At 47.2% G+C, this 22,568-nt stretch overlaps 1 protein-coding gene across 2 annotated transcripts in view; it reads right to left on the minus strand.

Moving 5' to 3' along the window:
- The window catches only part of LOC106038554 (vascular endothelial growth factor receptor kdr-like), a 137,260-nt gene extending 118,531 nt beyond the window's left edge, over positions 1–18,729 (minus strand). For both annotated transcript variants that reach the window (XM_048070545.2, XM_048070544.2), the window contains exon 1: positions 18,104–18,729. In XM_048070545.2, coding sequence (XP_047926502.2) covers positions 18,104–18,164 — 61 coding nt within the window. In that variant the 5' untranslated portion in view covers positions 18,165–18,729. The remainder of the gene's footprint in view (positions 1–18,103) is intronic.
- Positions 18,730–22,568: the final 3,839 nt, after the last annotated feature.

The raw sequence follows: 22,568 nt of genomic DNA on the forward strand, positions 1-22,568 counted from the left end.
CGACACTGCAAAATCAGTGCGTTTGGGTGAGTCCTTAAAGCAAAGTCCAACAGAAAAAAGTAATCCAAGTACAAAGTTGAATGTTCTTCTATTTAAAATGCAAAGAGGATAAAATCTGCAGCTTTAGTTCTTTTGTTTTCTTAAAAGAAAAGACCTCTTACCCCAGTCCTGTGCAGGATTTGGCAAAAGAGAGAAAGGTGCTTTCAGTTACCAAAGCCCTCGGACGTCTCACTCTCATTAAAAACCGCGGTGAGTCTCCTCCTGAAGCTCAAAGCTTTGGTTACCCACCTTCCCCACCCTTTCTGTTCTCATACCAGGCTGGGACTGGGGCTGGCTTTGAGAAAAGCCAGGGAGTATTTTTTTTTTTGCCATTGTATTTTCATGGCCAAACACCAGGAGTCAATCTAGGAGGAATCCACAAGGTGCCAACAAGCCCTGAAATTCTGGCTCTCTCCTAAGAGCTAAACCTAACGCACTATGGCAGGACCTGTTCTTCCCAAAGCAGAGATCAGCTGCTAGCACCTCTAAGCCACGGAGCCGTGGGAGGGCAAAACTTGGAGCTGCTGCCTTGGGTGCACCCCTCACCCCCGTTCACAGGGGTTCACTGTGCACACACATTCAGCTCGGCCTTCTCATAATGTGCTTTCATCTCTCCCCATTTTTAAGAAAGCACTGAGCACCCCACCCTGTCCTACAACAACTGTTGAGCTATTTACCACTCTGAAAGGAAATCCCATGTCACAACCCCTAGGAGCGCAAGGAATAATGTCCGGAATTCCTTTATCTGTGACTAGGCCTGGCGCACAGTCTCTTTCCCGTCTCTTAAGTATACACAAATATATTCTTTTCTTTTGTCAAGGCAATGGGCCCAGATTTTAATGATGGTTTATTAAAAAATAATTTTTAAAAAAAGGTTTTGGCAGTGCTCAAGAACAAACGTTCTCTGTGTTTAGGCCCCTTTGTTATTCAAGGTGAAAAGTGGCTAGAAGGGAAAATGAATCACTGGTCTTTGCCCTCCATAGTAAATTTGACCTCCACTGTTTTAACAGCACCTAAAACTGGTGTTTGGGGCTAACCAGGGAAACAATGCGATAAATCTCATGGCTGCTCCCTATGATGGTTTTGCTTAAATTGGTCAAATCATCTCTTTGGGCATTGCAGTCTTTTTTTAACCTTCAGCTACAAGGCTCCTGCTCAGGTCTCCATGCCAAGTTCTGCTCAGCTAAAGGTTGTGCTTATCACTTGCTGGCAGCCTGCAGAGTGAAGGAGTAAAAGACGGGCACTACCAGTTCTGGGGGCAGCGCTGCCCTGGGCTGAGAGAATGGAAAGGAGGGGAGATGCCACGTGTAAGCGCCCCCATGTGCGTGGGCACGGCGCTCCTCACACACACCAGGCCTCGCAGCGCTGCTTCATGGCGGGAGGCAGGTGGAGGCCCTCACAGCACTGCTCCATGAGGGAGGCAGGTGGAGGCCCTCACACCACTGCTCCATGAGGGAGGCAGGTGGAGGCCCTCACACCACTGCTCCATGAGGGAGGCAGGTGGAGGCCCTCACACCACTGCTCCATGACAGAAGGCAGGTGGAGGCCCACCTGTCCAACCGAGCTGTCCTCCCAGCACTGCCAGGCCTCCCTGCCATGTTCGTGCCCTTCCAGCCCAGCAGCTTGAAGCCCCATGGCATGACCCGTGGACATCTTGGAGGCAGCTGCATCGACGTCGACTTTTGCCTCCTTCCAGGCCAGCAGAACAATGCAACCTGGAGCACCATCTCCAGGGGAGAGGGGAGGGAAATCTATAGTAGGAAACGGCTGGGAGCGAGGAAGTTGCAACAGAAATATTGGCACCAGCAGGCTGAGGGAGGTGGGGGAGGCAGGCAGGAGAAGGAATCTTTCCAGGAAAAGAACATTTGAATCAGATACTTCCAAAAATAAAATATCATTGTGTCGGAGAAATGTTTTAAATATTGGCAGCGCTGCTGGCTTGGCCCGCCACTCTTTTCAGTGGATACAGCACTCTTGCAAATCAGTTTGAAAAAAGTGTTTATGATCCTTCACTGTCGAGTCCTCCCATGCAAAGAGAAAGACGCACGCCAATGGGGACCGCAGAGCTGCCCCAAGTGATTCATGGCACTCACTTCTCACTGGGTGGTGATATTAGAAAGCTGACAGCCTTGTTGCAGTACAAATAACTCACCAGCTGGAGTTTGCTGGCTCTTTTATTTATATTCCTACAGCACAGAGGCAATGCCAGATGTGCTGTCCCTGATTCGTGTGTATTATGTTTGATGTCTCTCATCAGAAACAACGCTGGGCTAAATCCAGAAACTAAACTGTTTTTAGCAGAGATAAATATTTAGGCAAGTCAGTGATTGGCAAGAGTCTGTCCCTCCCTTCGCATTGCCTTTCAAACTGAAATAAAGGTAGCAGCTCAACATAAGCACATCAAAGATCTTGTCTACACGGGGGAAGCGTGGTGCGCTCTCACTGCCGGCTGAGCCACTGCTATCCAGCAGGCTCCAAAGAAAGGGGAGGATTTGGCAAAAGGGTGCCTTCCAGGGGCTGAAACCAGAGCATTTACACTGCATCCCATCTACGAGCTGGACCACAGCATCCAATTAGCACCTGCTCTTATCTGTGTGCTGTCAGGCTTTCTCCTGTCTCTGGGGCATGACAGACTGTGTTGCTCCTAGATGCTATCACAGACTCTGACAACAGGGAGGGAATAAATCACGCTGCTTGCCCTGCCTTTTGTCAGGTGTGGGTGTGTGTGTAATACACTGACTTTGGATGCCTGTTAGTGGTAAGTCTTGATTTTCCTTTGCCCTGTGTGCTCTGGTCCTTGAAGTGTATGTATAGCACAAAGGTTTCAGTTGTAGGACACTGTATGGAGAGGCTGCATGCATAGGTTTTTTTCCTGACTTGCTGACAAAATCACTCATTTCTCCACTCACAGAGTAAACTACACTATGTGACTAACTCAGCACCCTCCTCTGAGCTTTGTCCCAAGGTCTCCTGAGAATGGCGTCTCTTTCCTACATTGGGATCCTCCACAATGAGATACTTGCACAGCTCTGTCTTGCCCATCCTTCCCACATCATAGGGACTGGCAAGAAGCCTTTTCAGAGCAGGAAGGATGGTCTGACTGTGCAAGGCTCACGTGAAGGGACTGAAGGAGAAATTCAGGTGGATCTTCTCTCATTCAAGTCAGCCATTTCACTATGGCACAACTCTAGGACTACCCTGCTTACAACAAAAATACACAGGATACTCTGAACTCCTAAGGGAGATGACTAGGTGTGGGAATTCAATTCATGCAAATCAGAGCAAACTAGTCCCTGCCGTTTCCCCACACTGTCACTTTGTAGTCAGTAGCGGATTGAAGGTTACCTCACTCGTGACTGGGCTTGTATTTCACAACTTAATTTGCTTGACCTTATTTTCCAGACTGTCACATGCAATGAGGAGATGAGCCCATATATTACAGACCACCTAGGCTTATGTTGACTGTGCTGGATCACAAACACTCCTGCTTCCCATGTCCAAAAGACTCAACTCAGTATTTCATCAGCATTGTCCCCAAAAGGGAAACCCATTTCTATATGGTCATGGACTTATTACAAAGGTTCTGCATCACCTTGACTGCTTCAAAGAGATGAGACTGTAGTGCAACAAAACTAGAAGGCAGTTCTCAGTTTCACCAGCCCAGGGTTTCAAACTGCATGCATGTCATTCCTAGCAATGCTGATTTTGGATGCAGGTACTATGGGGAGTACACAATCTGATGATACCAGTTATGAAGGCGAACAAGCATCAAAAACTTAGCACAAATACCCAAAGTCCTGGATAGAGGGGTTCAGAAATACCTCCCTATTTTGTATCCTGCCCAATATCTGCTTTTGAACAAGGTCAGAAGAGATTGTTATTCCCATCAGAGTGTTTCTGTGTTGAAATGTGGAATTTCTCAGGAATTTTTCATTAACATTGGCTTTGGCAGATAAAATATTGGCTATGCCAAAGACAACAAGCTTGGGAATATGTTGATCTTGAGCACAAAGATACTGTACTTAGCGCTGCAGTTCACAACAAATGGATTGCCCCAACTGACAAGTAGAATAATAACCATGTATATTGATAATGCCCAGGTGTTTTGTTTTATGTATATATTTTCTTCCTAATTAAAATGATAGAGTAGCATATTCAAATAAAAACTCATGCTGTCCCATTTTAAGTGAGAGAAACCATTCAGTGAGAGATTAAGAAATTTTAATTCTAATTTAGCTTGGTGTAAAGATCAACTTTCAACCTCCTCAATAACACGCTCTTTTTTAGATGGTGTAACTACACGTGAGAAGTGCCATATTGTTGGCTGAGTATATCTGAAGAAGTGGCTGAATGAACGCTTAGTGTCCCGTAGCCTTTCTGGACTTGCTTCACAAATGGAGTTTACCAGGTGAGTGTGGAATTTGTGTTCACCATTGTCCATAAACCCATCTCACCCCAGGTCTCTTGGCACTGGAGGCTCCTGTGACAGTCATTCTGGGAGGGAGACTTCTCCCCTTTTGCTAGACATTGTCAGGATACCTCAATACATCCCTCACCCTTAAGTGATCGCCACACCAGGCTTCAGTGAGACATGTAGGTCCCTGAGGCATCTTTCTGCACTTTGGGCTCTGTCTCTGCAGCCTTCTGCAGAGGACTACTGCAGAGTTACTTTATTCCCAGAGCCTTGCAGCATGCCGTTTCTTTCTTCAGCCACTTCACAACCCCACTCACACTGTGGCTCTGTGCTTTCTCTCTCTCCAAACCCTAACTCTAGACACTCCCCAGGTCCAATACACGTCCCACCAGGGACTTCCCCCCACACTGGCCAGGACTGGAAAGTTTGGCCAGTCCTCAATGTTTCCTGGCAGCCCCTTCACAACCCCACTCACAATGGGACTCCGCTCTCTCTCTCCAAACCCTAACCCTGACCCTAACCCTTCCTCTAGACAGTGCCCAGGTCCAACACCCACCATCTTTTGCTTTCTCCATGGCTATGCTCACCCTCCAGGAGCCTTTTAGGGTGAAGGTCCAACTTCCTGTGCTGAAAAATGGGGAAGTCTTTTGTGGAAACTGATACTTAAGCCCTAGCTTAAGGTTTGGGTAGGAGCGGACTTCATAGGAAAACACCCAAGCCTGAGAAAGGTCTGTGCCAAAATGGCAATAACAATAATAATCGTAGCAGTCTGCATTTCTAAGATTAGTTGTATGATTGCTTACAAAGGGATTTAACCTTGCAACATGTTTGTGAGGTTGATAATTAATTGCTATTATATACTGCTGGAAACTGAAGACAGATAAGATAAGTATCTTACTTAAGGTCATACAGGAAGCCTGCAGCATGGCAGGAATTAGAAGTCAAGTTAATTGGCTCCCAGTTGTGTGCTGAGCTGCAGGATCATACATGGCCAGCCTCTCTTCAGTTCCATAGGGGCTGGAAAGAGCTGACACTAGCAAATACCTGGTGTGGACTGCAGCGTCCTCTCCTGTGAGGGTGGCCAGTGGGGCAAGCACATGGGGCAAGGAGGAAGTAGCATGCAGCAGTATTTTAAGCCTTTGCTGCATGCTGCTCATTCCTCTTCCTGAAAAAAACATGCAAATTCTAGAACAAGCATACTCCCAGAAAGAGGGATTTCTCCTTTTGCTTCCTCAATTTTGATAAATCCACTATTTGTTGCACAGTCTGATAACGTACCTTATTTCTACTGGGGTGAATGCACTAAGAATACAAATGGGCTATAAGGATGTGAGGGCTACCTTCCTCCTCTGAGGAGGGGAAACTCCTCCTGAATGTCAGCACAAACACTCAGTCACACTCCAGGCTCATTAACCAGCTCTCCAAAAAGCACCTCCAACATAGATGTGCACAGGGGAGACGAGAACAAACTCTCAATCTGGAATCCTTTAACTGTAACAGACACTCAGCAGGGGAATCCATTAGACAGGAGCTGAAAATTAGCTTTGCAAATTTCTCTGTGCCAGAAGACACAGTCAAAATGAAAACCAAGAGGCTTTTTGGGCTATGGTTGCAATTGAAGTGACACTGCATCCATTTGCATATGTGTGTGCATGCGTATGTGTGCTTCATTATTCCTCCAAGGAAAGCTACAGCGTATGTATGGGCCAAGAGGCTGAGAGAGGCACTGCATTAAAAGAAATTCAAGAAAAACTGTAGCCTTGCAAGCCCTGTGCATCAACGCCATGCACCTGGTGGTACCCAGGTAAGCAGACTCTGCAAGGCAGTGTTAGCAGGGAGTGGTGTGTGAGACACACCTTTTGGAACGGACAGGCAGCATTTCAGAGGTAGGCGTCACACTCATCAGACTGTTCAAAGGTGTTTGCAGGAGATAGGGTAACAATGACTGACCTAGTCTCTAATCTTTTTCATCAGCTTGGCTCTGTTCCCATGCAAAGTACATGAGAACAAAACATGTTAGTGCAAAAGAGCAGCAGAGAAACCCAAGTTCTGTAGCAGTCTGTCTGGAGGACAGGGGAGAAATTCATTTCTGACAGTTCAGGCACTGCCTACGGCGGTATCCCATTCCTAATCATTACAACCTTAAATGCCTCAATATCCTTGTAGCTTTAAATGGCTTCTTCTCTGGTGATGGAAGCGAAAGATGAAGTAACAATGTGGCTCCCACCACTGCAGTGCCTGAGCTGCGTTTTCTCTTCATAATGTTTATTGCCCCGACTTTCCAGGGAGGAGGGAAAGTGCCGATTGCCCTGATTTACAGAAGGGCAGAGGCACAAAAGCAGCAAACATCTCTGTTCTGGAGTTAGCCATCTGTCAAAAACATTGCAGATGTGCCCCCAGGGGAGCTCCCCCAAGGCGTTTCTCAAAGGACAGGGAACCGAAGTTGAGCTGCTTCCACGTTGCAGCTTACATCCAATCCCCTTGACCATCTTGGTTGGTTTGGAGCACAGCACCTGGCCAGCACCACCCCATCTCCTTCCCAGCTCAGCCAAAATCCTGCAGACCTGGCCTGGTCTCCTCTGCTTCTGGCCCTCCTCGCATCACCAACGGCATCATCGCCACCGCATCTGCCCGAAGCACTTCCACCCTCAACCTCGGCTGCAGGGAGGCTGCTGGATGTGCAGTGTGTCTAACAAGACAGCAGTTCAAGGCAGAGGAAGACATAAAACCAAATTATGCCCAACTCCGTGTTCCTAAGAATGCAAAGGAAATGCAGCCAAAAATGAACTATACAGCTACAGAAAGTTAATGTATGCTCATTTGTGTATCAGAGCATTGTCCAGGGGAGCTCTCAGTTTCCTCTCAGGATCTATAATGAATAGGCCTATAAGAGAATGTTATGGCAGCAGAGATTTCTCTTTTCCTACTATTTAACTTAGAACAATATAGAATCAAAACAAAAAGGCAGCCTTTCAAAGACTAGCAGTACAATACACGCTAAAGGACATCACTTCAACCTTAAATGAAAGAGCCCAGGAGACCTTTGCCCTGTGTATGCTGAGAATTCCTCTCCCTTGATCATATACATGGCAAGGAGATTGCTGTCTGAGATACCGTCCTCGCATCCCACCACACCCCGGTGTCACAAACTTGCTTTCGCTACCAGCAGATGACAAGACCAGAACCCAGATAAGCAGAAAGATTTTCAAACAGGAAAGATGACAAAAGGAATTAGGCTGTTCTGGGCTCTCCTGAAGTTGCTCTTTGACCCCTTTTGCTGTCTCTTTTTACATTTGGTTAGCCTTGCTCTAAATTTAGGGAGGCCTTGTATGGTGACACCAGACAAGACTGGGAATTAAAGAAGCAGCAGCCCAAAACAATGGCTCTGCAAGTCGTTATCTGCCTGATTCATCAGGGTGAAGTATTTATCCCCAATGGTAATGATGATGGCTTTAATTGTGGCATTATTAACTGCTAGCTAGCTAGCATTGCTGCTCAAAGGATGCAGAATAAATGCACAGAAAGAATTCAACCACTACATCAGAAATGTCCAGAACCTAGAACAGAAATCCCAAGGTCCTAGGAAAAAAACCTCAATTTTTTCCTTTACGCAGATTGTCATATACTGCACTGTGTATTAAAGATTACACTTTGCCTTTTGTTCAGGAAAAGGGCTTGTTCCCAACGCTGGTGGTTTCCATCTTATCAGGTGCACAGCGCGGTTGTGCTAGGTGTGACCCAGGGAAGGAGAAGCCGTGTGAGGAGGAGGAGGGGTAGTGACTGCATCACTGCTGTTTGAATGCGCATCCCTCTGCCACTGCACAAGGAGAAAAACTTCAGTGGCTTTTCTCTGCAGCAGACCAGCCCCTAAAGGACGTTCTGCAGTACTGCAGAGGCAAGGCGAGCTACCCGGGGCACATTTCTGTCACATGCACTTGCAGACCCTGCGACAACTCATTGCCTTTACAAATGGATTTGATTTATGCTGGTAAGAGGTTCATGCTGTCAGCTTTTTGTCTCATATTTCTGGCATAATTGATTCTGCCCAGCCATTTCTCTTGCAGTGATTATTCCTCTTTTCCCAAGCAATAGCTGCCTGTTGCTGAAAGACACCTTAATCTTTTTAATGTAAACTATCTTGAAAACAAGATTTTTATATATAAAATTCCTGTTACACCAGGAAGATGTTTAGACTGAAATTCTTAGCTCAAGTGGTCTCACTGAGGGACATCCCAGTCAGAGGTAGACAGAAAGGCAGAAAAAGTTGCATTGCTCAATGACCAGCCACAAATCCATGTAGCATTTAAAAGTCTACATGAACATTTTGAACAGTGATACTGCGATATAGTACAGTGGAAGAGTAAATGGCCTCGAACTGCAGCTATGCAAACTCTCCTCCATGGGAATCAAAAGTAGTTCAGTTTTAGCTTTTCCCCTAATCCCACTTTGAGCACGGATTTTTCAGCTCCTCTGCCCTGATTTTCTCAAAAGTGCAGGACGAGTTTGGCAAATGAAAACTGAGATTTATACCCAGACAAAACTGTCTCCTTTCCTCTTCTTTTGTCCTTGTGCCAGAAACTCTCGAGAAAGCTGAAGATACCGTCATGAAGAATGTTAAAACAAATTGTGGCACATATTCTTGGGATGAGGAAAGGAGAGCCTTTCTCTTGGGAGCATTAGTCTGTGCTTGTAGACTTGTAGGATGTCGTAGTGCCTGTTTGTGGCTGCCTGCCCTATTTGATATTGTTTACCAGCTCTGATGCTCTGGATAGTACATTAGGAAAGAAAAGTTAGCAATTGAATGTTAATAACAACCACAGTTATGCACAAACTTACAGAGAGATCAACTTCAGTAACCAGAGGAAGGCACACTACATCATGGTTTATTAAATTAAATTAATAATGGTGTTTCACCATGCAGGCTTGAACATTACATTTCAAATGCAAAGTAGACGACCATAAAAAAGGCAGAGTATGTGGCTAATTTATAACAAATGTTTTTAGCCTTGGTATAAAGATCACACTGCAACGAATACATTGTGAAAGCCCAAACTTCTGAACCCCCTAAGGGGTTTCTAGTCCCTTGTTCTCTTCCAAGAATGCTCACCTGGTATAGGCCTTAGGATATGAATAACCACATCTATTGGTCTTTCTAGTTGAAAGGAGTATAGACTGGACAGTATCCCCAAGTAGTCCCATGTCTCCAAAATGCTAAGAAGACCAAATCAGACATGTATACATCCTTCTTCAAATGTAATGACAAAATTTCTTTATGGGGATTTGCATCTGGAGCCAGATGGGGGAAACCTCCAACATCCCCTTCAGTATCCTGTTCTCTCCTAAACTCACCTTGTCCAGGCAGTTCCTTCATCCCAGCAGCCGTGCCATACTGGCCCTTTTTGTTTTGGCCTGTACCTCCCTTTCATCAGGGCAGGGTGATGTTGCCCAAGCGGAGCTGCATTTTACATGGGGTGAAATGCACCACACCACAGTGAGCCAGGTAATGGAGCTACCTGTGTTTATCTGACTTGGTGCAAAAGCCATGAGAAAATGGTCCACATGTGAGCACAGCCTAGAAATTCGGAGCAATTCCAAGCCTATAAACACATCACACTGAAGACTTGTTTTGTCTTTCTGGACAAAGTTAGAACCTGATGTATCAGTGGATTAAGTAATAAAACTGTTAACGGGATCATTAGTGGCTTTGTGGTAACAACCAGCCCTTACTTTCCCAGAGACCCACGGTGTCATTATATTTGGAAAAGTCTTCGCTGAGTGGGATGATGAGCTGTGAGAAACACACGGCTGTCTTTCAAAGTGAGATGGGCCAACTGCACTGAGAGCGTAGCCAAAGGAGGCTCTGCCCCAGGCAATCCCTCCCCATTGCACGCTGTGCTGGGTTCACGCTGACAGGGTTCTGGAGATTAATTACCCTCTCTGGTGATTCCTATTGGGCCAAGCCCTGCTCTCTTCCCTTAGCTGTTACTCCGTCCTTACTCAACAGAAGGTTTGCCAAGATTGAGGAAAAGTTGTTTTTAAGCACGAGAACCTCTGGGAGGCTTAGCAGAATGGGACCTTCAGGGCCAAAATAAACGCAAAGCGAGCACACGCACGGCCCCACGAACAGCAGCCGGGGTGGCTGGCCCCGAGGCAGCCGGTGCTGCAGCCTGGGTGCAGGGCCACCCACTGGCTTTCCCTCTTCTTAGAGAGTCAGCAGGGTACTGAGCTTTCTCACCGCAATTTTTCACTTCCAAAATGAATTGGGATTTGCCAACAAGATCAGTAAAATCTCCACCTTTATCAAGCATGCAGCTTTCGGCGAGTTCTCTTCTCACTCAGATCCTACCACAAATGTATAACCAACTGTAATAAAATAAATGCTCTCGGTCACAGAAAGTCAAATTCAAAGACGGGCTATTGTCTTCAGCTTTAAACCTGTGTAACGGAGAGCAAAGATCGACCCAAGTGCACGAACACAAAATGAAAATAACCCAGACCTCATCCGTTTGTAGAGAAAAAATGTGGCAGGCTAAAAGTTTAGCTGATTCTCTCTGCTTCACACCATGTAATAGCTTAAATTGTGTTTAAAAGGTTCTCAGGGTGACATCATTGTTTACATTCACTTGAATCACCCTGTAATTGTAATAGTACAAATAGTTAAAAACTAGCCAGATTTGCTGTTTAGCTCTCTGTCCCGCTGTGTCATGCAGCAAGAGCTGATATAACTTCCTCGCCTCGTATACATCTACAAAGCGGTCTGGGAAAAGCATTTCTCCCACACCTGGGCGCTGCATTAGGAGTTCTGATATTCCTCGTGGGCTAAGGAGCAAAGCAGTACCTGGGCTTTAAGCAGTGGCTGTACATGAAGTCCTTTCCCTTATCTTTGCAAATTAGTGCTGATGGTGTTAATTTGCAGCGAATGGAGTGGGTCCCCCTCCCTGCGTGGAGAGGGGGGCCATACCTTGAGCTGGACAACACTGCACCTGTGGGATTTATTTTTCTGCAAGGAAAGACAGGGACCTTGAGGCTTGCAACTGATAATCCACTGTGCCTTACTTCCCTCCTTTCAAATACAGTTGCATACGTCTTCCTGTTAAGGGCTCTGGGCAATCTCTTCCAACAGCCATTTCCTGTATGAAGGCGTACTGTAATTAGGATTGCCCACAAGAAGGGTTTCCAAATGCTACTGTGTGGGCATGTGTTACAGCCCCTCGGGGAGGCAGCTTCAGGCAGCTGGAAGAACAAGTGAAGAAGCAGAGGGGAAAAACACTTTTTATAACTCCTGGAGGACACACTGTAGTAGGCATCCGCACATTAAAGGTCTGAAACAGCAGCCCCTGCGCAACCAAACCCCCAAATTCAGGAAGTCCAGGCTCAGTATCAGCTTTCAGGATGATCCCTGTGGCTACAAAGAGCCAAAGCAAGCCCTTTCCAGTAGCAGTGAGGGAATCTAGGATCAGGACTGGGATACTAAGGAGGCTCTGTGCCCGTATCACCAGCTGCAGGCTTCTGGAGACAAGAAGGAAATTGCTTCAACTCCCAAATTACTGTATTCAGCGCTAATTTCAGCTAATGAGGTATAGGTTAATGTCAAACAGGATGAATCCCTTACAGGATAGCTGTTCGTGTGTGTGTGTTTGTGTGACATATCCCCGTGAGTGATAGGGGCTGTCCCAGTTTACCCACAGCTATAGAGGAGTGGGCAAAGTAGCCCCATGGAGATTGCTGCTTTTTCTGCAAACTGACCTTAGGGTATCTATAAAGGAAGAATTTAAGGTGTGTAATTTCTGAGCTGTGGGCTCTAAGGAAGCAGAGATTTTGACTGCAGTGTTTTAAATTCATGGAGATTTTTTAAAAAAATGGAACAGGTAATGACTAGGTCAAGCTTCCTTGACCCTCAAATCAAGAACAATCCCAGAAGGACTGAAAACTCCCCTCTCTACTTCCTTGGCAATCGTGTTCCCACAGTTCAGAAAAACACAGGAAGATCTAAGGAAACCTATGTGGAAATGCAGAAGACAAAGGCAAGTGATCTGAAAATAGAAGGCTGGTCCATATATTTCCTTTACATTCTGGTCCTGAGTCCAGTTTTTGGCTGAATTTTGAAATCTCAGGGAGCATATGCTTTTGCCATTCTCAGCAGGGCACAAAGGAAAACGGGCTTGTTTGGCCTTGCATCATTTGAAGGGTTAGAAGAGGTTCTTTCCTTCTTACTCACTGATGTCTAAGATTCCTTTTCAGCGCTAAAAGCTTTGCAGCTTAGAGCTGCAGTGAAAGCCCCGAACATGGGTTGCACACACATCGTGCACTAGCTGTGACTCCTTTTACATTTGTGGATAATGGGGGGGAGGCTTGAAAAATTTGCTCTTGAAAAGTTTAGTTCAGCATGAAGACTTGGTGCATCTGCTTCCAGAAAACAAGGGATTCAGCTGCAGGTCTCAGACCCTGGCTTGCCTAATCTCTGCACCAGGCACCATGTAAAGGCAAAATTCATTTTGGTACAGGGAAGAGAGACTGTGCAGACCTCTAGAGTGGAAGGGCTGAGAAATTCCTCCTGACTTTTTCTAATGTAAAAATTCAAGGAATCCTGAGCCCTGAGGGGAGTTTAGGAGACATCCAGGAAAGGGGGGAGTGAGCAGGAGAGGGGTGTAGGATGTAGTGAGGACAAAAAGTATGTGCTGTAAAGACAGGCTAATCCAAGGACTTGGAGATGAGGGTGTTGGGCTGCCTTATAAAACAGTTCACACATTTACTCACTGTCCATCATAAAATGGTTCACAGACTTACTTCCCATCAGAGTACATAGCTGTATGAAACTGTTAGCAACTGCCTAATACAAAGTTAACAACTGCACGGGGCACTGGCTCAGCTGCCCTCAATATGTGGATTCATTGCATGCATTTCCAAAGCCTTTGAAAGCAAAAAGCTGAGATCGTCCCTCCGGGGTACGTGGGGCAATGCCCGTGGTGGCCGCATGTGCTGCACACCCTGCCTCAGGGATGGCAGAGAAAAGCCCAGCTTCAGCTCTGTGGAGTGGGCACGGGACTCGAGACACTTTCCAGCTTCCTATTCCCGTTAATGGCAAATGCAGGAGATCTGGCCAGGTCACCAGATTTGCCTAGTTCAGTTCTGGATGTGTGCTGATACCTGGTTTCAGGTGAGCCGGGGTTCCCCACACAAGCGGGTGCAGCACTCGGGCAGTGTGGAGTTTGCACAAAATGGGCAGCAATCAGTTTTGTTCATCACAGGCTCATGAGATCAGACTCCCTACCTTCTTCGAACCTTCCTGCTTTCTCACTTGAAGCAAATGGCTCATGGGCAAGCCTCTAAGATCACAACTCCTATACAGAAAGCCTCGCTTCACATGATTTGTTCTAATCTTGGCTTGCTCCTGGTGATGGCAAGCTCTCTGCTGCTAAAGTTCTGCTCCCTGGGGCAGCCTTCAAGCATGTGCTTATATTAAATGCCATTTCCAGATAATAACCTTGACTGGCTGATTTTGGCAGGTTCTTCTATTTTCTCTGTGGCCTTAAAAAGAAAAATTAAAGAAGTGCCTAACCAAGGAGATCAGTTCTCTATTGCACACATTTTATGCCCACTTGTTTAAGTAGCCAGCTTTTTTGGCCATGCGGTGGAGTACAGCTAGATGCTCTGCCCAAAGGTGAGAACTGGAATGCCTCGATTGGCACCCAGCAGCCTTTGTGTCCTGTCAGTCATTTGAGCTGCTTTCTGAAGGAAGACACTTGGGACACATCTATTTTGCTCCTGGCTGTTGTTTAGATATTCTGAATATCTTTTAATTGCTTCCACTCGTAATTTCCCATTCCAGTGACATCAGGCTGGTCTAGAGAAAAAAGGAAAGGTGGAGCAAAGGAGATGAAAGGAACTAAGCACAAGAACTTCAGCAGGGCTGCTAAGCTTCAGTGTCCTTCTCATACTCTCTGTGAAAGTCAAATGCTGCCTCCTGGAAATTTCCTGTGTAGTTTTAAAAAATGCAGGTTGCTGCTGCCGCCCCCAAAGCTGTTTTGCAATGTAAGCTGAAAGCAGCTCCTCTGTTCATGCTGTCCTTTGCTGATGATCAAGTGACCCTTGCTGCATATGCTTTGCAAATGTCTTTGGAAGCAAAAGGCACGTTTCATCTCTGAGTGTATGCAGCATAAGGCAGGTTTTCACCCTCCTTCAAACTGTGCTGGCAGTTTGGAAGACAAATTTACAAAAAAGGCAGATCACGTACCACTGACTGTACCTAAGAAATCTCCCGTGCTTGTTGGAAACTTTTTGCAATAAGGTAACCTGCCGGCAATACACATATTGTATATACAGCCTGACTCGATGTATTACTTCAGACAGAGTTGGGTTGAACTACTGCTTTGCACAAATACTTCATCTTACAGCGAGCAATTCAGAGACCGTACGAAAGGAGTAGAGACAACTCAAATGTACACTGTTGCTCTTATTTAGATTCATGTGTATTGGCAGACCAAAGGGGAAATGTGTGCAGATAAATATTTTTGAAATTTTAAAAGAAGATATGTTAAGTTCTTGTAAGAGAAACCTTCAACAAACAATCTGGTTTGTATTCTCAGTATTCTTTTGGGTACGATGCTGGTTTTTAGAAGCTTGGGGAGTATTCAGAAATACTTTGCATTTTTTTCCTTGCCTTAAATAGATGAATTAGTGTAAGAGATTTCCAGTTGGTTTTGAAAGTGGCAGCTTCAGGCAGAGAAGCTCATATATCACAATCTTATAAAAAGTCTCCTTTGCTTTTTATAACATTTTCCCACAGTAAAGCAAATGTTTAGAAATAACACCAATTAAGAGACACATTTTTGGTTTACTAGAACCGATCAACAGCCCATATTGTCGGCTATCCAATCCTCCACTTCCCAGCACTGGCTGCCTCAGAGGAAGGCAGAAGCATACCCTAGATGCTTCTGCCTTTGCAACAGTGCACCGCCGGCTCTGCAGTGCTTCTGGCTACATGCACTGGGCATCCTCGCTGGAAAGCTTGCAGGGTTCTGAGCTCCCGAAGCTTTCGATTAGCTCTTGACATGTGGCACATTTGAAATGCATCTGTTAGTAAGCTAAATTGCCTTTCCTGGTATATTTGTAGGTCTGTTTGTAGAAGAAGTTGCAAAATGAAACAAATAAAAATGTTAAACTCCAAACTTGCTTCATTTTCAAAGGGATCAGGCAGGACCCAATTTTAATTCTTGAATCTTGTTAGTTTTCCAGTGTTACATCATTGAAATTACCATGTTTATTCCAATACCGGAAAAGTTATTTGGAAAGCTTATATATTAAAAACTTTTTGATGATAATACCAAGGAGCGAAAGACACTACAGAAGGTATTGCCAGCATCAATAATTCTTTTCAGATGTTTTTTTTTAAAGGCCTACCTAAAACTTGTGCCAGCTGTTGGCATCTCCACAACTATTATTACTTTGTAAAAAGTTTTTAGCAGAAAGCCCCTAACTAGTACAAGAAAGAGTTTGAAATAAGCTCTGTAATAAATGAAAAGAAAGTGGATATTTCATGATACCTGTAGAACTGTCTTAGGAAATTTAAAGACACATACAATGTTTTGAAGCTACATTTTAAGATGAGGCAGGAATTTGTTGGGATGAAGTTTGCACGGTCTCTCCTCCCTGCTAAACACGGACGTGGAGCAAATGATCCTCCTTGCACAGGAGTTCTCTGAAGAAGACCACCCATTGATCTGGATCAATTTTACGGCTATGGACAACTTCTGTCCTCTGGTATCCCTGGCCCACGTAGGTGATCTGCTGAGCTGCAAAGCAGGACATAACGACACAGCGGCTGTAACCACTGATACAGAAGGAGAAGGCACTCCAGCTCCCTTGCTGAGGTTTGGTAAGGGCCATGAGTGTTCCCTTTCTCTTGGGCGCCTTGGAAGTCCTGACCAGGGAGGTGCCCCTGGGGCTGGGCAGCTGCACTGCCCTCACTCAGCACCTCAGGGGCAACGTCTATCACCGTTGCAAAATCTTCTGTCTGCCCTGCAGATGATTGGGTTTGAATCAGGTTCAAGTTCTTCAGCGTACCTCTGCCTAACTTTGACCAGAAAGATCCCAGAGAAGGCTTAACCCACAGCCTGCAGGACAAATCCCTGCCTCTTGTCCCTTGGGAGGTCAAACAAAGTTTGATTCAATTCACCGCTGGAGATGAACTTTGAGGGAAAGGTGGCTTGAGGAGTTAATACCTCACTAACATCAGTGCTATCCAGAATCCTCCAACTTCCTGGCCCTGTTTCAGTTTGGCTTCCAGCCTAATTAGGGCACACAGACACTGTGCTAACAGATTCTTTTCCTAATGATGGACAAAGGTCTGACAGCCATAATGCTGCTTCCAAATCCATCATCAGCCTTTGCCTACAGGGACAGTTAGCGATGTGCCTGTCTTCCTTTCCTTCTCACTGGATGCAGACATTGCCTCCTCTCTGCCTGGCACTGATGAGAAGGTGAGCCTGGACCAACTTCCAAAGTTACTAGCACCAAAAGTGCCAGGAAAGCAGTGCTGGTAAGTGAAGAACCAAGGCAGCACTGCAGTGTGGGTACCATCTCTAGCCAACCTTTTCACCCAGCCACTTGGGTGCCACTGCACCGTGCTCCACTTCAGGAATGCTTGTGGCAAGATGTGCTTTCTCCATTCTGCCAAACACTTGCTGTCATCTCCCTCTGATCCACAGAAGTCCATGGGGATTTATGCCTTTGTGAAACTCCAGGCTGGATTTCTGGTAACGCGCCTTCTACGGGCAGCTCTTCCAGCCTGTGCGTTAACTGCCAGTTAACACACACGTGTCGGCCAGGTGGAGCAGTTACAGGACCCCCCCGAGGGACACACAGGCTCCCTGTTCCCCACCAGGTGCACCTCGGGGTGCAGGTCCTGGTGTCCCCTGCGGCATGGGACCACAGCACCAGCCTTACTGGGGCACTCGGCCCAAGGGTCACCAGAGTGCTGGCCATGGAGGGCTCTTTGGCCTGCACCATTTGTGGTAGCATTTTTTATTTTTTTTCAGGAAAAGCTGGAAAGGCAGTTTGCAGCATGAACTGAGGATAACTGTTTATTGTGCAGGGAGCTGTGGGGAAGATGCTGTAGGGGGTATGTGAAATGCACTGGGCTAGCACCGTGCAGCCAGCCCGGGAGCATTTCTGCAGAAGGAACACATCTCTGAGTGGAGCCAAGAAAACCAAGGATGCTTCAGTGTGTCCACCTCATGAAACTAAACCACAAAAGGCTTGTAACATGCTAAGTGTACTGTGAAACCCATCCACCACCCAACAAAACTCACGGAGAACTGCCGTCAGAAGCAACTCCCCGCTACCTAACACCTCACCCCCCTCACCCAGCACGTGCCAACGAAGTAACTTCACGGAGCAGTGCCGAAATGCCAAACCCTCTGGGTTACCCCTGGACTCCCCAAGCCCCACAGGGACCCCCCCAACCCCACCGGGACCCCCCAGCTCCCCTCAGGGGACCTGGGCGGCGCCCCTCGCCCGCTCCCGGGGAGACCCCGCGGCGCCCCCTGGCGCCCGCCCGCCCGCTCCCTGAGGCGGCGCCGGGTGCCGCCGGCCCCGGCCGCGTGCCGGACCCCTCCGGCGGGGCTCGGCCCGGGGACAGCGGGCTCTTACCGGGCGTCAGCAGCAGCAGCAGGGCGCAGGCGGCCGTGGCGGCGCTGGGCCGGGGGGCCATGGCCGGGCGGAGAGCTTGGCCGGAGCGGGGCGGGAGGGGCAGAGCGCGGCGGGCAGCGAGTTGCCGCTGCCGGTCACCGCCTCATCCTGGCGCCGCGGGGCTGGTTCGCCGTCTTTTCTTCTCGAGGTGCAGGTTTTAAAGTTTGTTTGTTTGTTTTTAAATCCGGGATAACTTTATTCCTCGTTTTGTTTTCTTTTTCCCCCGGTTTTTTAATTCAGGGGGTGGGAGGCAGTTACGGCGCGGAGTAACGCAAGGGGTTACAAAGCTGAGCAAACCCCCCGGAAACTTGGACAAAAAACCAGAATAATAATAAAGTGCGATATAATAAAGTCCTGCGGTCGGCGAGCTCGCTGCTGCCGAGGTCTCCTCCGCCTGGAGCCGGGGCTGAGGTGGCCGCCGGGATGGGGGCGCAGGTGCGGCGGGGCCGAGCCCCTTGTCCCGTCCTGTCACCTGCCGGGGGACACCCCGAGGGGCTCGGGCATGGCCGCAGCCCGCCCAAGGGCTTCTTCTCCTCCTTTTCCCCCACCCCTCCGGGTCCGGTTTGCCTTCACTGGGAAGTTTGATGCGAGCCCGGGATTCTTTATAGGGACAGGAAAAAAAAAAAAAAAAGAGGAAGGAGAGACGTCACCAGGCGAAGGGACTTCACTCTCTCTCTCTCCCTGTCATTTTACAGAGCTCCTGGATTTCCTGTTGCTGCTTGAGATGGGGCAAAGGAACGAGCCGAGCTGTGACCCGCTGCCTCCCTGCCCTGCAGAGCTGGAGCTGCGCTAGCATCAGGTGGCAACATCCCCCCCCTGGCCTGCCCCCACTTCCCCTGAAAGGCAGAAGGGTGCCCGAGGTGTCAGCATCCCCTCCCGGCACAGGGAGCACAGGGTAATACTGCCGAGAAGCGCTGGAGCACTCTCTTTACTCCCTTTCCCTGGTTATTTTGCAGTTTGGGTTCTCCCGGTGCCGCTCCGTGTGTCTGTCCTGCTGGAGTGCCACCCCTGTGCTCCCTGCCCCGCTGCCTGCAAGTTGCAGCAGCCGCTGCTAGCGCACCCCATGCACTTGGGGCACAGAGAAAGGTTTCTTGTTTGAGTAGGACATTCTGGGCAGCTCTAATTTTGTTAATATGTAAACAACTCAGCTGCCCCCATAATCTCTCATGGGTTTCTCATAACAGCTGCTTCTGTGTCACCCAAGAATTGTCTCCAGGCATTTGGGTGTAGACAGATCCACCCACATGTTGAGCTTTCCAGCCCATCCACGTACCTTTGCTCTTGCCACGCCAGGCAGGACTGGAGCAGGGGCGAGTGCTCCTTCAGCGTGGTTCTGGAAGAGGACTCGCAGATGCTTCCCCTTTCACCTCCGCCCCAGGACAACAGAGTCCTTTCCTGCTCCAGCGCTGCTGCTTTAGCCCCAGGTGCCTCCTGGGCTGGTGCACCTGCAGCTGTGAGGGTCAGAAGCTGTGCTGAGCTGGTGCCAGGTGTCCTGGGAGATGTCCCTGCTCATGAAAGGAATGCTTCTGGAAATGCAGCCGGCACTCAGGTGACAGGAGGGAGCTGTTCTGTGCTATCGTTAAATGCACATCCCAGTTGCATGGCTTTTTACATACACAAACCACTACACTCTACTGATAATGAGAGAGTGGTGGGAGCTCTACAGCTACTCACACAGACTGGCACTCCCAGTAATGCCACAAATGAGATACTGGGGTTAAATGACCTATTGCAGTAAAGCACTGTCAATCTCCGTAGCTGAATGGCAGGGTTTGTTTGGAGTTTTTGTTACTCTAGCTCAGTTTCTTTTCAAAAGAAGAAGAGAAAAATAGCAGGTGTATTAGACCTTATACTGAATGTATATCATGGGTTTTAATGAAACTGAACTACAACCAGGGTATTATGAAGTTTCCATTGCCTATTATGTGGTGCAATTACCTAAAGTAAGTAGGAAAATAAAACTAATATTCACATTTTAAAGAAAATGTACAGCATTGAAGGGGCTTTCATGGTGGGGGTAATGCTGCATTACCTGAGCATTCCCTAGGCTTCCAACCTTAGATGCTATAGCACTGGGGGAACCTGGTGTGCTGGCTCTAAGGAACAGTATGGAGCATAGAGTGGAGTGGAGACACCACGGCTAGGCTCTGTGACCAGGTGGGGGACTCGATTGTTCTTGTGCACACCGAGACCGATAAGCCATACTTTTTGCTACCCTGGGCCATCGACCTGTCATGTTTTGACAAATGCTGTACTCTAGTGTACTTTTGCTCGTTATAATATCATTATAATACCAAAACACATCTCCATCTCAAAAGCTATCTGCCTCCAAGGTGCGACCACCCCTCACTGAGCACGCGCTCTGAATTTCTTGGAGCCTATTCTTTTAAATGGAGACGGGAAAACTTTTCACCAATCATAACTAAGATATGCTTGACTAGAGTCACTCAAGCTCCACCTAAAAGATGGAAAATAATATAAATTGGCCTAAGAGAGAGGGGATGTTAGGGAAGATACTATCGTTAGGGAAGATACCACAGTCAGGGGAGATACCATCACAAGGGAATACACCATCCCGAGGACCTCCTGACCCCTGGGTTCAGTCGATGGGCTGAGCCTCTCTTCCTTCCCCCACTGGGATGCCTTTGGGTGAGATTTGAACACTTGGTTGTACTGTATGTCTCCACGGAAACTTAGAAATCTCTGTAGAGTCTTTGTGCCTTTTAACACGTTAATTTCCAGGCTGCACACCTGTGTATTTCATGCATGCTAGCTTGCTTTTGCAGACAGTAAATTATCGCCGGCAACCCAAAGAACCTGTGTACCTGTTGCTGTAATAAATTGCACTTAACTGCATTGTTCCTAGCCGTGATAGTTCTCACTGAACGCAACTAGAGTAAGGGCGGTTATACGTTATTGGTGAATCCGTGACCATGGTAGTTCAGTGCTCTGAATCCGGCCAGACCCATATCGGTTAATGCGTTATTGGTGAATCTGTGATTGTGATATTTCAGTACCCTGAATCCGACCGGACCCATAACGGTTAATCGGCTACACCCCTTAACGTGACAGAAATCGGCGTAGTCGGCAGGATTGCTATGGATGAACTGCTGCAAAAATGCAAATGTTTCCCTTCCCAGGTGGGGAAGGAGTGGGCCCAAAAATTTTGGAAAATCAAGAGAAAGTGGTAGAAAGTATTGAGCAGTGTCAGGCTTCACGAAAGATCAGACAACGAAAGAGTAAAGGTGTGATTTGTGCTGTGTTAGATGTCTGTTTGTCTTGTGCTCAGCAGGAAGCTAAGGAAACTCCTGCTCCCAAACTGATTTCTGATGTGGAATATACAGCTTTGAAATCAGAGAATGAGGTGTTGAAGTCATCATTGGCCTTCGAAAGGGAGACGGCAAAAACATTAGGAATCGGAATGGATAAACTTTTTAATGAAAACGATAAACTTTTGAATGAGAATAATAAACTTGTGACTGAAAATGATAAACTTGTGAGTGAGAATAATCATCTTAAACAATTGCTGGAGCGGTTTAGTCATCTGTTAAATAGAATACAGCCTTCTGCTCCGGTTAAGCAGGATCGTAGATTGATGCATAGTGCAGACCCTGAAAGCTGGGATGGTGATTTTTGGTTTGACAGTGATGATGATGTCAAAGAGATCGCTGATTCTGAACCTCAATTGATTTCCTTGAGACCTTTAGTTAAAATTGAGACTACCATTGATGATGATGATGAAATCTGCCCTACTGTGCGAACGATTTCATGGTCACCAGCAGAGTTGGTTAAAATACAGGAAAAGTTCTCAAGGCAGTCAGGAGAATTGGAAGTTGATCGTGTGTGGCGAGTTTCTCTTGAAGGAGCAGATCAAATTTTGTTGAGTAAGGAAGGGGCAGGAGGCTTTTGGGGACCTGGAGTATTTTTAACCACCACACCAGGAGACCATAAATACTCTATAACTGCACGGGCTGCATACTGGGCAAGTGGTGTAGATCCCCAGGAGAGAGGGGAACCACTGGAAATTAGAGCCACAAGCTATTCTGACCTGGCTGTAGCAGTACAGAGAGCAGCCTGCATTCAGGCGATATATGAAAGAGATGAGTTCAGGAAATCCCCAGTGTTATCTCCTATTGACCCAGCTCGATTAACCCCTTTCATCCATGGACTCCCTGATTGGCCCTAGCTTTGTACGCACCCTGACCATTCTTGCGTGGTGCCTCTATGGAGGACCTCTGTACATTAGTCCAATTTCTGGTAAGAAAAATATTCCAGCTGGGGAGAATTGCCTAACCAGAAAACCCCCAACCCATAAGGAAACTGCAACTTCTGCACTGAGCCCAATTGAGGAGGCAGTAGCTCAGCAAAAAAACTCCTATCCCCGGGGAGGGCAGTGAGCCACCCTGCTCGGCGGGTATTAACAATT

This window comes from Anser cygnoides, chromosome 13, assembly GCF_040182565.1.
Source record: "Anser cygnoides isolate HZ-2024a breed goose chromosome 13, Taihu_goose_T2T_genome, whole genome shotgun sequence".
NCBI classification, from domain to species: domain Eukaryota; kingdom Metazoa; phylum Chordata; class Aves; order Anseriformes; family Anatidae; genus Anser; species Anser cygnoides.